Source organism: Carassius gibelio, chromosome A10, assembly GCF_023724105.1.
Source record: "Carassius gibelio isolate Cgi1373 ecotype wild population from Czech Republic chromosome A10, carGib1.2-hapl.c, whole genome shotgun sequence".
Classification (NCBI taxonomy): Eukaryota; Metazoa; Chordata; class Actinopteri; order Cypriniformes; family Cyprinidae; genus Carassius; species Carassius gibelio.
Genome location: NC_068380.1, coordinates 20,527,213 through 20,540,174, shown reverse-complemented (window position 1 = coordinate 20,540,174; position 12,962 = coordinate 20,527,213). Strand labels below are relative to the sequence as shown.

Below are 12,962 nucleotides of genomic sequence, written 5' to 3'. Positions count from 1 at the left end.
ATAATATGATACCAGAAAGTAAAAAACAAACTGTAATCAAAGGTAATTTTAAGTAAAAAGAACATTTACAGTAATGATAATGACATTTTTTCCCTGCATTATGCATAATGACTGCAGTTTCATAATGATAATGGAATTAAGGCAGTAGATCACCCAAAAAATAACATTTTGTCATTTCTCCACCCTCCTGTTGTACAAAGAGAGTTTCTGTTACTATTCTTTTCTGTTACTACATCTTTAACCGTGAGAGAGACAAGAGAAAAACAAACACAGACACATTTCTTAAAATCTCTTCTTTTATGTTCCACAGAAGAAGGAAGTCATACAGGTTTGAAACAACACAAGGGTGAGTAAATGACAGAACTTTCATTTTTGGGTTAAATAACTTTTTAATGGCTCCTAAAATAAACTTGTTTTTCTTTAAGCAAAAAAAAACAAAACAAAAAAAACATCTTATTTTGGGATGTAGTATGGACTGGACATGTTCTTGATAGGTTTCAGGAGACTGACTCGAAGTGTTTTAGCAGCTACAGACGTGTAGACTCATCAGACTCGGAGTATGGACAGGTCAACCAATAACTGCAAAGAAAACCCAAACCAAACGAACTTAGTGAAAAGAATCAGTGAGCAGGTTCTCGACTGATCTGTGGACTGAGATGAAGGAGCATATCCTCACTACTGGATTACGAAGCTTATTTAGCTGCTCTTTTCATCAGTGAAGAGTAATCTCATCAGATTTTTGGAGTACAGGAAATCTGTACCGCCGTGCTCCGCTTCAATCTCGTGTGACTCTTAGACCGGCTCGGCTGAATGTCTGCATGCTTGAACATGAACCCGATTCTGATTAAGGAGCGAGATCTGCAGTGAGCACTTAAACAGAATGAAGCTACAGCACAGGCTACTGACTGTATTCAAGTCATGATCAGACGACTTATTACATGTGCAGGGAAGTTCCTTCCGCATCCCAACTGTCCCGAGGTTATTAGAAAGAAAAAAAATAGTGGAGCTTTCTGACAACGGTGAATGAGAAGATGAAAATCCAGATTTAAAAGACAACCAAATATCATGATTATGCAGATTTAAAAGTGGAAAACTTTGCCAAACAAAACAAAACCAAAACTACCTTAAAATTGCATCCATTGCTATAAAATAAACCCCTTCCGGTAAAGCAGACAGTGGGAGTCCATCGCAGGGGCTACAATGAAGTACTGTAGTCCTCCACAACACATCTCTCTGGCCAATGGGAAGTTCTGGTTTGTGTCTTTTTATTAGAAGGCCCATGAATCCATATGAGGGCCGGTAAGAGTGCCCCCCAGTGGAGCCCGAGTCTAGGTTCAGCAACACCATGGGTCTGAGTCACGGCTCTAGCAGCTGATGGGACAGTCCGTCTTGGCTTTGCCAGCAAAACTAACGATTCTCCTGAGGCAGCGACCAAACTCCTCCAGAATGAGGCGCTCTGCCACGGCCTGAGGCTGGTTGTTGAGTTCGGCCTGCTCGGCTTGCTCCAGCAGACAGTCACACGTCGCCTCGGCCACTTCCTTTGTTACGAATGTGTATGGCAACCTGGAAAGAGATTTACACTTGAACTATTACAAGAAGATGATTTTGTGTGTAGGTTTTCCATTAGAACACACAGGAAATTACCTAGTAACCACTTTAAATCTATATTGCTATGGTATTAGAAGTAGTTTTTACTCATTAATTGCTGTGTGGTTCACTGAAAAGCTGCTATGTGGTTGCTTGGCAAATTGATAGGAAGTTGTCAAAGTGCTTTGGGTTGTTGCTAGGGAGCATGGGTAATTGGTGGATATATTGTGATGTACGGACGATAATGCAGAGCTGATAAAGTGAAGGTGGGACGTACTTTCCGCCTCCGCTGGTGACGGCCGGTGTGGTTCTGGTGAGCAGGTCTGAGATCTGGGAGGACAGTTTGGTTTTGGCTGCGGTTTGCTGCTGGACTCGCACCTCTGCAGCGTCTGCCAGGTGCATCAGCGTCTTCCTCTCCGGGCTCTCCTCGAAGTTCTTGCAGCCCATGCATTTGCAGATGGACGAACACATGATCTTTGCCTGCGGTGAAGAGACGACAGAATGATATCTGGTCCTAAACATCAGAGAAGACTGACCAGATCTTCTACAGGACACTTCCACATTCTTTGCAGAGTGCAAACACTCACCTCATAACACTCGCAGTAGTTCTTCAGACAGCCAGACTTCTTACAGTTGCAGCCTTTGCTGTGTCTCCTGTCGGACTCCCCTTGTTTGCCTTTGCCGATCTTGGGCTTGAAAGCCACAGGGTTTCGGTCTAAACATGACTGGGAGAAAGCACATTACATTTGATGCCTATAGATATTCAAAGCATTGCAGCAGAACGGTCATGTACAGAAAAACAAACGAGATGTCAAGGGCGTTGGCTTGCTATTGCTAGGTGGTTGTTAACTGGCAAATAGAAATAAAGGCACATTTGAAGTATTATGTTTGTAGTGAGATGGAAAAAAAAGACAATGGAGATCTACACTAGGCAGTAATTCATTACCTTAATGGCCTTCAGTCTTTCACTCTCATGATCAAGGTTGTTAAAGCAATTAACACAGTTGCAGTTATTACAGAACTCCCCGTTGGCAAAGCAATCACAATACCTGTGAGACGAGAGATTCAACTCTTAGTGTAAATGCAAGGTACTATTCATAAAAGAACTGCAGTAGCTGTAAAGGTGATGATACATGAGGCAACGTTTTGAGGAATGTTACAGAGCAATGCTGCTTGGTCAGTTACCCAATGAGAATGGCAACTTTAGACCGGTCGTGTGCCCTGTGTCTCACTAGTTTTCCTGCTGACGGCAACACTGCCCACAAACATTGTTAAAAAAGTTGCCCCATGTATCATCACCTTAAAAGTGACAAATGTTCAAAAGTGGTTAGATTTTTTATGTTAAAATTTCTTATGCTCACTAAGAATGCATTCATTTGACATAAAATACAGAAAATATTTTTAATGTAATTTATATAATATATAATGTAATTTAAAATAACTTGTGTTTTAATGTTTTAAATATTTTTCCTGTGATCAAAGCTGAATTTTCATCAGCACTGCTCCAGTCTTCAGTGTCACATGATCCTTTAGAAATAATTCTACTATGCGGATTTGCTTCCCAAGAAATCATCATATTAATTATTTTATTATTAACGGTTTTGCCCAATTTGCTGTTTACTATTTTCCTAACTGGAAAATTCATGAATATAAATTTCAAAAGAACAGCAGTTATTTGAAAGTAATCTTTTGTATCGTTCTTAAATTCAAAATGCTAAACATTTTGGAATTTTGAAATGATCAAATTTAAATCAATTCAATGCATCCATCTTGAAGTATTAAAAAAAACAAAAAAAATCTTACTGACCCCAAACATTTGACCTATACCAAGTTATATGTATGTATAGACCAGGGTTTCCGTTGTCCGGTAATTGCCGGACATTGGCCGAAAAAAAAATGAAATGTCTGACAAAATTAAATCTCTCCGGTCAAATTGTCCGAATAAAATTGCCTAATAATCCCACCCCCCCTAACACAATCTGAATTTGAGAATAAGCCTAAAATGTATAAAGCAAAAATACACCGAACTTTGGCTATGTTATGAAGGAACATGCTCGTTTGAAAGTTATTAAACATTATTACATGTTTTTAGTTGAATTCCAATGTGGAATGCGGTCTGTTATTTCTTGATATCAGACCACTGTGAAGCACTAGCGGCGCCAGGATTTTGATTGTAGGTGGGCCTCCAGAAAACTGGATGGGCCAGTTAAAATAAGCCGAAAAAAATAAAAAAATAAAATAAAAACGGGTTCCCCTTTCATCTCCGTTTCAGCGATTTTCTGGGCACTGAGGACAGCGACTCAGTAGCCTACCTGAATTTAATGTGTAATTAGCATAGGTAAATAAATAAAAAAATTGTTTTAAATTGTTAAAAAGACATTTCAAGATATATTTCATGTCTGTGAGGCCTACGCTGAGTTTCGTTAAATTAGGATGAGATGCACTCCAGTTCACTAGCAATGCAAGTGGCCGCGAGGGCGCCTGCATGATTAAGCCTGTCGTCTGCTATATTTGCTTCTTATGTATTAAATCCAGGCAATTGGTTAATAAATTTTTTTTATTAAAATTAAGATACAATTTATACAAAACGAAATTCACTTCAAAAAAGTATTTCTACTAAACAAAACTTAATTAAGTGGTCAAAATCATGTCTGACCCGCTCCATGTCTCTCGATATTGCGCATCTTATCTTACTCGTGCGGTTCACTTTTCATTATCAAAATAAATTAAAAAATAACATTATAATATTTTAACAAATATTAAACTAAATAAGCTTATTTAATGTCTACAACATGTATAGTAGACCTAGAATCTCTATTTGTACAAATTGCTGCACATTAATTTCATTCTGAATTTTGCACACATAAGTTGAAAGGCATTTGTTTGTGCATGCATGTAAAACATATCTGCAACTTTTATCAAGTTCACTGATAATTATGCGTGCATTTATGAATTATTATCTTAATCTATAATGAAACAAGGACGAAACATATGCTTTGTTTGTTTAGAATGGAATGGATCGCAAATAGATCCGAATGAAGAAATGAACCATAGTAGAAAATGTTTTTTTTTCCGTCTATTTGAAAGTTAGGCTAATAAACATGTTGCATTCGGCGGCCTGATTATGTCATTTTTTACGTTACATAGCCTGCCTCCAGTTTTCCTCACCTTGACTAATTAAGAGGCGATACTTGACCGGCATATCATCAAAATGTCCGGAAAAGGAAACCTCGACCGGCACTATTTTTTTCTAGCGGAAACTCTGGTATAGACGTAGGTTGGATGTCCAGATATCGGATATGTATCCAATTAAAATCCACATTTTGAAGTGTCTCAGATTGGATGCAGAAAAACAAATCTAATCTCGTGAGGCTTTTTGGGTTCATATGTGTGCAACAAATTCCAATAAGATGAGAGCAAAAAAAATCAGATTTTTTTTGTGCCAGTGTAAATGCAGTAAATGCTTGACAGGGAGTGCTTGTGAGCAATACAATTTGAAATTAAAGTTGTACCTGTCTTAATCTGCTTCCTGTCTGTCAGAATTATCTGTTCTTACTGGTGAATTTGACACTATGTGAACTGAACTGCAGATTGTTAAAAGGAAGGAAATTGTTGTAATATTCTACAACTGGATCTGGAAACTATGAAAGCACTTGCCAAATGCAGCAGTGGAAACAGGTTACACCCTTTATATGGGCCATTTTCAACTTTAAAAGAATTGAAACAAATGCTGGGTAACATACAATTTCAGACACTGTGACCGTGTGCAGTTGCAGGGTTTTCTCGGCCTTGAAGTTGCTTCAGACGTTGATAAACTGTAATAAAACACAGGCAGAATGCAACCTTAGAGTTAATTTGTAAATATCTGTGCCCTGTGCTGGCAAAATGAGTCACAATGAATACATATTAAGGTAATAAAGGAAGTACCAAAATAAAAGTTATTAAACATCTAAAATTATTATTTGGAGCATTGGGATTACTAGATAAGGGCTTAATGAACTAATTTTTGTAAAAACATGAGGAGGGACAATTTTTTTTTTGCCTGTAGATCAATTTAGCCCATGCACATTCTGACTCATTTTGCCAGAACGGGTCACACACACACACACATTGAGGCATGTGGCGCTCGGCTCACCCATTGAGTGAAAGCCTGGCTTGAGTCTGTATGGGGGTGGCGGTTGAGAAGGTGGAGCTGCTGGTCAAAGTCACAAACGTAGGCTGAGCGATCTATGGGAACAAGGAAAGTGGGAGGATCCCTTTAAACAACCAGACAAACTCCTACATCCTGCTCCATCGCTGACATACGGACCTGTGTAACGTAAGGGCCCGGCAACACAGCATAGCCCATGTTCCCCGAGCCGTGGGCGGGGGTGAGCACAGTGCCCGGCGGCAGGCTAGTGAGGTTGGGCTGGATCTGTGGCAGATGTGTGGCTGGCATGATGAGACGCTGGGGCGTCTGACTCGTGGTCACCACCTGAGCTGCTGATGTCAAGGGTTTGGGTACCACCTGGGTTCAAGATGTTCAAGCATGTGTGAACTGTTTCTGATGATTATCAGATTATGTACACAAAGCCACACAGCAAAAAGACCAAAAGCTGCGAGATCATCCATAACAATGGTGTCACTGTTCAACTGTATGTGATGAACGGGTTGTTTGACTATGTACCTGTTTGATGCTCTGTGCTGGGACGATGGGTACAGACATCCGTACTGCAGCATTCATCATTACAGGCTTGGCTTTGTAACAATACAACAACAGATACGTTATTGCATTTCCTTAAATGATAACAAGTCATTTCATTTTCAATCCTATCATTAAAGTCATTCTTAAAAACCGAATGCTGCAATGCACCCATTAGAAAAACAATATGCACTTTAATTTGCTTCAAAATCTCAAGCCCCATTCACTGCCATTACATGGCTTGAAAGAAGTCACATACACCTAGGATTGCTTGAGGGCGAGTAAATCATGGGGTAATTTGAGTTTTTTGGTGAATTCTTCCCTTTTTCTCATCCCTCACATGGGTTGACTGTGATATACTGACCTTGTTGGATGGAAGGGTTGGTGTTGGTGCTGCCGCCCGACTGTGGCGTGGTGCTGCCAGTGGTGGCCGTTACCAGTCGCACATAATGGAAGCGGCTTCCCGGCACCTGGATCTGCTGCACGTTGTGAGGGGTGGCGAGGGGGATGATGGTCTTAAACTGGGATGTTCCCACTCCTCCCACCGTCTGCACTGGCTTTACAGTCTGTACACAATTAGGCATTAAATGTAGTCGACATGTAAAATTACACTTATTCATAGTTTCCAGACATGTTACTGGCTTAAAGACCTGACGGGAAAAACATCCACAGAACTGCAGCACAAGCCCTTCAGTTTTCCATCCGTTTCCTATACACAAATATTAAGATCATCTCTCAAAAGGACAAAAAAAAAGATATGTGAACAAAATGCAAGTTTTGGCCGTATGCATTACATTTAAAACACCCGCTGAAATACTTAAAGTACCTTTAAAACAGCGATATTACAAGATCAAATTCAATACAAATGTGTGCTTTTTGCAGGCGAGCAGATGAGCTCGGAACATGAACACAATGCAATAAAGGGTTAAGTGTTTTCTTTAAAACTGTTTTCTATGGGAAAACATTTAATGTGAAAGTTTGCGCATTGTGTTTATATTCTGGGTTCATCTGCTTGCCTGTGCCAAGTCTGCACTGGTCAGCACTGGATAGCCTTATTTTGCCCAACATGTGGACGTTCCTGTAAGGGTGTGACGTCACGTGAAAGCTATGGATACAGGCTGTTATTACAGGATGGGGCAGTTAAAAATCTATATTTGACTTCATAGCAAACTGGTTCTAGTTGGTTGTACCTGTGCGGTGGGCTGGCTGGTTCCTGCTTTAGCTGGAGAAGTGGCAGCAGACTGTTGAACTGTGAGGATCTGCTGGCCCAGAGCCACATTAAGCGGCAGCGTCACAGACTTCTGGGGTGAGTTTGGAGACTGACTGGCCACGGAAACTACAGTCAGCTACAAACAGGAGAAACATGGGAAAGAGGGTGACATCAGAAACCATAGTGTGGCCATCATTGAGAAAAAAAGGCTTGTGATTACGATGCCATATTTTAGATTTAAAAGACTCAAGACCTTGCTGGGAGACTTGAGAGGTGAGATGGCGACTTTGCTGTTGCCAGATGTATGCTGTGGCACAGCGCTGACGGTCTCACCAATGGTGATGGTGCGTGGAGGTGTCAATGGAGTACTCTGGGTAACAACTCGCCCTGTGGACGAAAGAAAGGAAGTCAAATTTAGATATCATAGCTGTGCCATGTAATAATCACTCTTGCTCATTTTCTATTTTATAAAGAGTACCAGTCACTACAGGAGCCACCGAAGCTGTGCTGGACAGTCCTTTATTGTTCAGGGCTTTTGTGATGATCAGCTTTGTTATCATCGGTCCAGCTGTAGACACTGGCGGCTTCTTCGTGATCTGTGAAGAGAAATGTGATCCTTGGCAATTATTTCAGATGCCCATGATAGACACTGAACAGGAAAGAAGATTGCACTTTAAGCTCATTAAATTAACTAAATTACATTTACTATAATAACGCATGCCATTTTTCCATGAAGAAAAAATTATGGTGCAGAAATGGCTACAAAAATGTATATTATTATAAACAATAACAATTTAATATAAATGATTTAAAAATACAGTTAAACATACATTTTATTTTTTTATAAATATGACTATAAATATATAAACAATAATAATTTTAATAGTAAAAACTAATTTTAGTAGCTATTATTAAAGGGGTAGTTCACCATATTCCATAATTTATTCACCTTCATGCCATCCTAGGTGTACATGACATTCTTTCAGACAAATCCAATCGGAGCTATATATATAAAACGTCCCCAACTCTTCCACGCTTCATAATGGCAGTGAATGGGTGCTATTTTTTTATATTCCAAAAGATGTCAAATAAAGTGCGTCCATCCATAATGAAAATTCAGGGGAGGGTGGGGTGTAATAAAGACCTCCTGCAGCAGATCAATGTGTTTTTGTAAGAAAAATATCCATATTTAAAAGTTTATAAACCATTATCTCTAACTTCCGCCAAAGTCCTTTTAGGCAAGTCGTGCCACTCGGCCGCCATCTTGGCAACGCCTCCGGGCATTTCAGACTAACAAGACCAGGCTCCTATCTAAATGAATGAGGATTGAGGAAGTGGCATGTCTCTTATAAATGGTCTCTGCTTCCGCTAACTGTTGTATATGCATTCATTACGGCGGATGACGTAAGACGATGCGTAAGGTCCAGTGAAAAGTAACGAATGCAGAAGCCCAGCAGAGAGAGCAAAACAAAACACTGGTCATGAATTAGAAGTACAAAAAGGAAAATTTGTAAAGAAAATGGCAGAGGATTTTGATATAAGCCATGAGGGGACTGGTTTTCCTTTGCTACAGTATGGAAACTTTGCTTCCTTTGCTCCTGTAAACAAACGTTGGTTCTTGCGAGACTAGTATATTCTTGCCGGACCTTACTCTTACGTCCTACATCATCCACCGGAATGAGGTTCTTTTATGAATGCCGTACAACAGTTTGCAGAAGCTATATATAGATTTATTTCGTACAAAAACGCATTGATTCACCACAGGAGCCGTGTGGAGCACTTTTTATGATGGATGGATGTGCTTTATTGGACTTCTTTTGGACTATTTAAAAATAACACCCACTAACTACCATTATAAAACTTGAAAGAGCCAGGATGTTTTTAAATATAACTCCAACTGGATTCGTCTGAAAGAAGTCACATGCACCTAGGATGGCTTGAGGGGGAGTAAATCATGGGGTAATTTTCATTTTTGGGTGAATTATCCCTTTAATAAAACTAAAATTAGATATTTTAAATGTTACTATAAAGATAATAGCTCATTTAAAAAAATAAAGCAATTAAGCCTGTTTCCTTTTTTTGAAATTACTATAAAGATCATTAAAATTAATAATAAATCATTTTAAAATACAATAAAAAGGCATTTTCCTTACAAGTAAAAACAATGTTATTTATTACAAATAAATGGCTTTATACAGTTATAATAAATGAAAACATCTTGTTAAAATACAGTAGAAATAACACTTAAAAAAAGAATAGAAATAATAATAAATTTAAAAAATACAGTATAAATACATTTTTACTTGCTTAAAAAAAAAAAAAAAAAAAAAAAAAAAAAAGGTTTTCTATTCTTTCCATGCTTGAAAGTGTACAAGTGACTAACAACTTGTCGGGTGCAGCAATTACAAATTCTTACCTTAGTTAACCTTGGCACAAAAAAAAAAAGATAAGATAATAATGAGAAACTGTGGCCAAGAAAAGACCCTTGCAATTAAAGTGTCTCTTTAGGGTCTTAAAATAAAATGGTAATATATATATATGCTTAATTTCTGCAATGTCTGCATGATGAGTGTTTAGCGAAAGGTTGTAAATGCCCACCTGGAGTGTCTTGAGCTGCTGGGCCTGCAGTGTGGTGGAGCTGCCCATCAGCTGACTGGCTGAGCTCACCGCTATCACAGGCTTCCCTACGCTCGTCAACATTTTGATCTGTGTTGGCTGGGCCTTGGCATCTCCTGTGCCCTGGGTAGTGGCGGGCTTGTTCCAAGTGTGAGGCAGAGCCAACATAATGGGCTGCCCTGTTTTACTGAGGCCAGCAACCAAGAGTTTTTGGCCCTCTGGCTTGAGCACAGCAGTGCCTGGAGACTTGCCATCTGCAGCGGGGGCACCAGCCACTTTGTTGATGATGAGCTGGTGATTGGCCGGGACAGTAACGCTGGAGATTTTGGGGAGGTTCTGAGTCACCGCAGGACCGGTGGTTTTGGTTGAGGTGGTGGTGGTCATGGTGGTGACTGTTATGAGGCCCGAGGGGGCGAGGAGGAGTTGAGTTCCTGAGCTGGTGCTGCACTGAGCATCAGTGGAGGCGGAGCTCATCTGCATAGATGTGGTGGCTGGACACAAGCTGACGATTTCAGGCACCTCTGTCTCCATTGGGACCTGCGGCAGCTCAGGTGCAGATTGGGGAGGAGCGGAGAGGTGCTCGGTGGGGAGCTCCTCTTCCATCGCGATGGCTTCTGTATCCATAATCTCATCAGGGAGGAGGCTGTTGAGCTCAGGTGAAACCACATCCATCATGTACAAAGTTACTGAAGACACACTGTGGGGGGAAAAAAAACACATCTTAAATGAGAAGCTAGAGATGAGAATATATTACTGAAAAGCTACTAGAATTAATTATATGCTGATTTGCTGCTGAAGAAACATTTAATTTTATTATTATTATTATTATTATTATTAATGTTGAAAATAGTGCTACTTAATGATTTTGTTGAAACAGTGATCATTTTTTTCCAGGATTCTTTGATAAATAGAAACAATGTAACAATGTAAATTACTAAAATGTATCTGCAGAATAAAATCATTCATTTCTTAACTTAACCTAAACTTCTGATAAGTATTTTACTACTTCAAAAAGGAAAAGGTGAAACAAACACACACACTCACACACATACATGCATACATAACGTTACCACGCACATAAACATTATAGAGTAATATAGTTTTCCAAATATTTCCCATCAAATATTTCCATGACATTAGCCTTGCAGTAATTCTAATGATTTTTCTGGGTAAAGAAAACAAGTTAAATATTTAAATATACTCTATATTATATAAATATACAATATATTTGATATTGCAGTGTTTGTGGGCACAATTTTTTCTTTTTCAACATGTATAGACAGCATTTTTGTATATTATATATAGTTGTCAGTTTGGAGTGAAACTACTAGCCCAACCCCTGATATCAGCACAGCTGCATAATTGTCACATAATAATCTGCTACAATCATACTGGCGGGCCATTCAAATTCCCATTTTCACTAAACGCTGCACAAACTGCGAGCGACGCGACGCGCCCGGACCGCTCCCATTCATTCCGCGTCGCGTCGCGTCCAGTTGTTTATTCTCAGCTGCTACGCGACTCACTAGCACAGGAGCTAACCAGCAGTAAACACAATTATATTTCAAGCGCAGCTAACACGAAGTAGCCGGACAGTTATGTGCGCCACAGAAAAGTGGCTTAAACAACCTTTAATGCACGCGTTTAGTATCTTAAACGTAACATGTAACATTTTCACAGCAGTTGAAACAACAGCAGGCCTCTGTGAACATGCCTGACAATAACAATCCGTGTTTAATCCTTTACCTCAACACTTAATTCACTGAAAGCGATCGAGAGCGTCTGTCAGTTTCACATCAGGCGGAGTCTGTTGATATTCCACGCGGCCGCTCTCCTGACAATTCTGTTGCCATGGAAATAACTATTCACAAGCGCACTCATGAGTTACTGCGCGAGGACCAATCCTACACTGAAACAAAACATGTTGATCTTCAAGAGTTATCATTCACGATCACTGCGCACTACACGATTGGAGACGGATTCTGTCAGCCAGAGAAGAAAATAAAGCCACACACACAGGCTTTGACCAACAAAACAGAAACAACAACAACATTCTCACTGCAACTGTCCCTTCACTAATATCATTTCGATTAGGATCAATCAAGTCTATATCTAAAAAAACTTAATATTTTAAAATAATGCATGTTAAACAGTTTGTCCTTCAAACGAAAGCCACAAAACTCTCTTAAAAGGTAAATGTCAACGAGCTTCGTATACCATATACGTTATATATATATATAAAACTAGACTAAGTTTATAAAACTGAAATAAAAGGCAGTGAAAATACTTGATATTTATAATAATTACAATTAGCTGAATCAGTGCATATTGTATATACAACATAACATCATAAAATAAACAACAAGAGCGAAAAAGTCGAACTTACTGCGTTTATAACCAAAATACTGCGTAATTAACAAAAACAACAACAGAAGGGGAACACGTCACTCTGCCTCAACATTACGTCTCATATATAAGTTATGTGTATAATAACACCTCACAGGTTCTCCGTGAAACTAATAGCGCAGTGAAGGGATGGTGAAGCAGAGTCAGCTGTGAGGTGTCTGACTGTCAGGATGAGCCTCAGCTAACTCTCACTGTTAGCAGCTCGGCTAGCGTAACGAGCTCGGATCATGAACGCGCTCTCGAGCTCAAAGCTTTTCTTACGCTCGCTCGAGACGCTCTCCTGAAGTCCTCGAGGTTTCCACCCGATCAGTCTCTGTGAAGCCCGACTCGGCGCCGCATCGCGTCGATCATCCGCTCGCAGACCAAGACGATTGTTTAAAATACCGCGCCGAGCGCCATTTCACCTCTAACATCCCATAATCAAACCACGCCTTCATCGGAAACAACAAATGACGTTACGCA

General features: G+C 39.7%; 1 protein-coding gene across 2 annotated transcripts; it reads right to left on the bottom strand.

Moving 5' to 3' along the window:
- Nucleotides 1–276: 276 nt before the first annotated feature.
- On the bottom strand, nt 277–12,941 carry LOC128021522 (protein lin-54 homolog). 2 transcript variants are annotated; one of them, XM_052608780.1, is made up of 14 exons: nt 12,762–12,941; nt 10,077–10,791; nt 7,957–8,074; nt 7,732–7,865; nt 7,459–7,614; nt 6,633–6,834; nt 6,254–6,324; nt 5,897–6,094; nt 5,723–5,814; nt 5,331–5,402; nt 2,534–2,636; nt 2,175–2,312; nt 1,865–2,067; nt 277–1,563 (listed from the first exon to the last, which is right to left on the bottom strand). In XM_052608780.1, exons 2-14 carry the CDS (start codon nt 10,767–10,769, stop codon nt 1,365–1,367), a joined length of 2,379 nt encoding a protein of 792 aa, XP_052464740.1. In that variant the 5' UTR covers nt 10,770–10,791; nt 12,762–12,941; the 3' UTR covers nt 277–1,364. The 2 variants fall into 2 exon arrangements, with proteins under 2 accessions (XP_052464740.1, XP_052464741.1); XM_052608781.1 differs by lacking the exon at nt 12,762–12,941 and adding an exon at nt 11,841–12,006.
- Between the last annotated feature and the right edge of the window lie 21 nt (nt 12,942–12,962).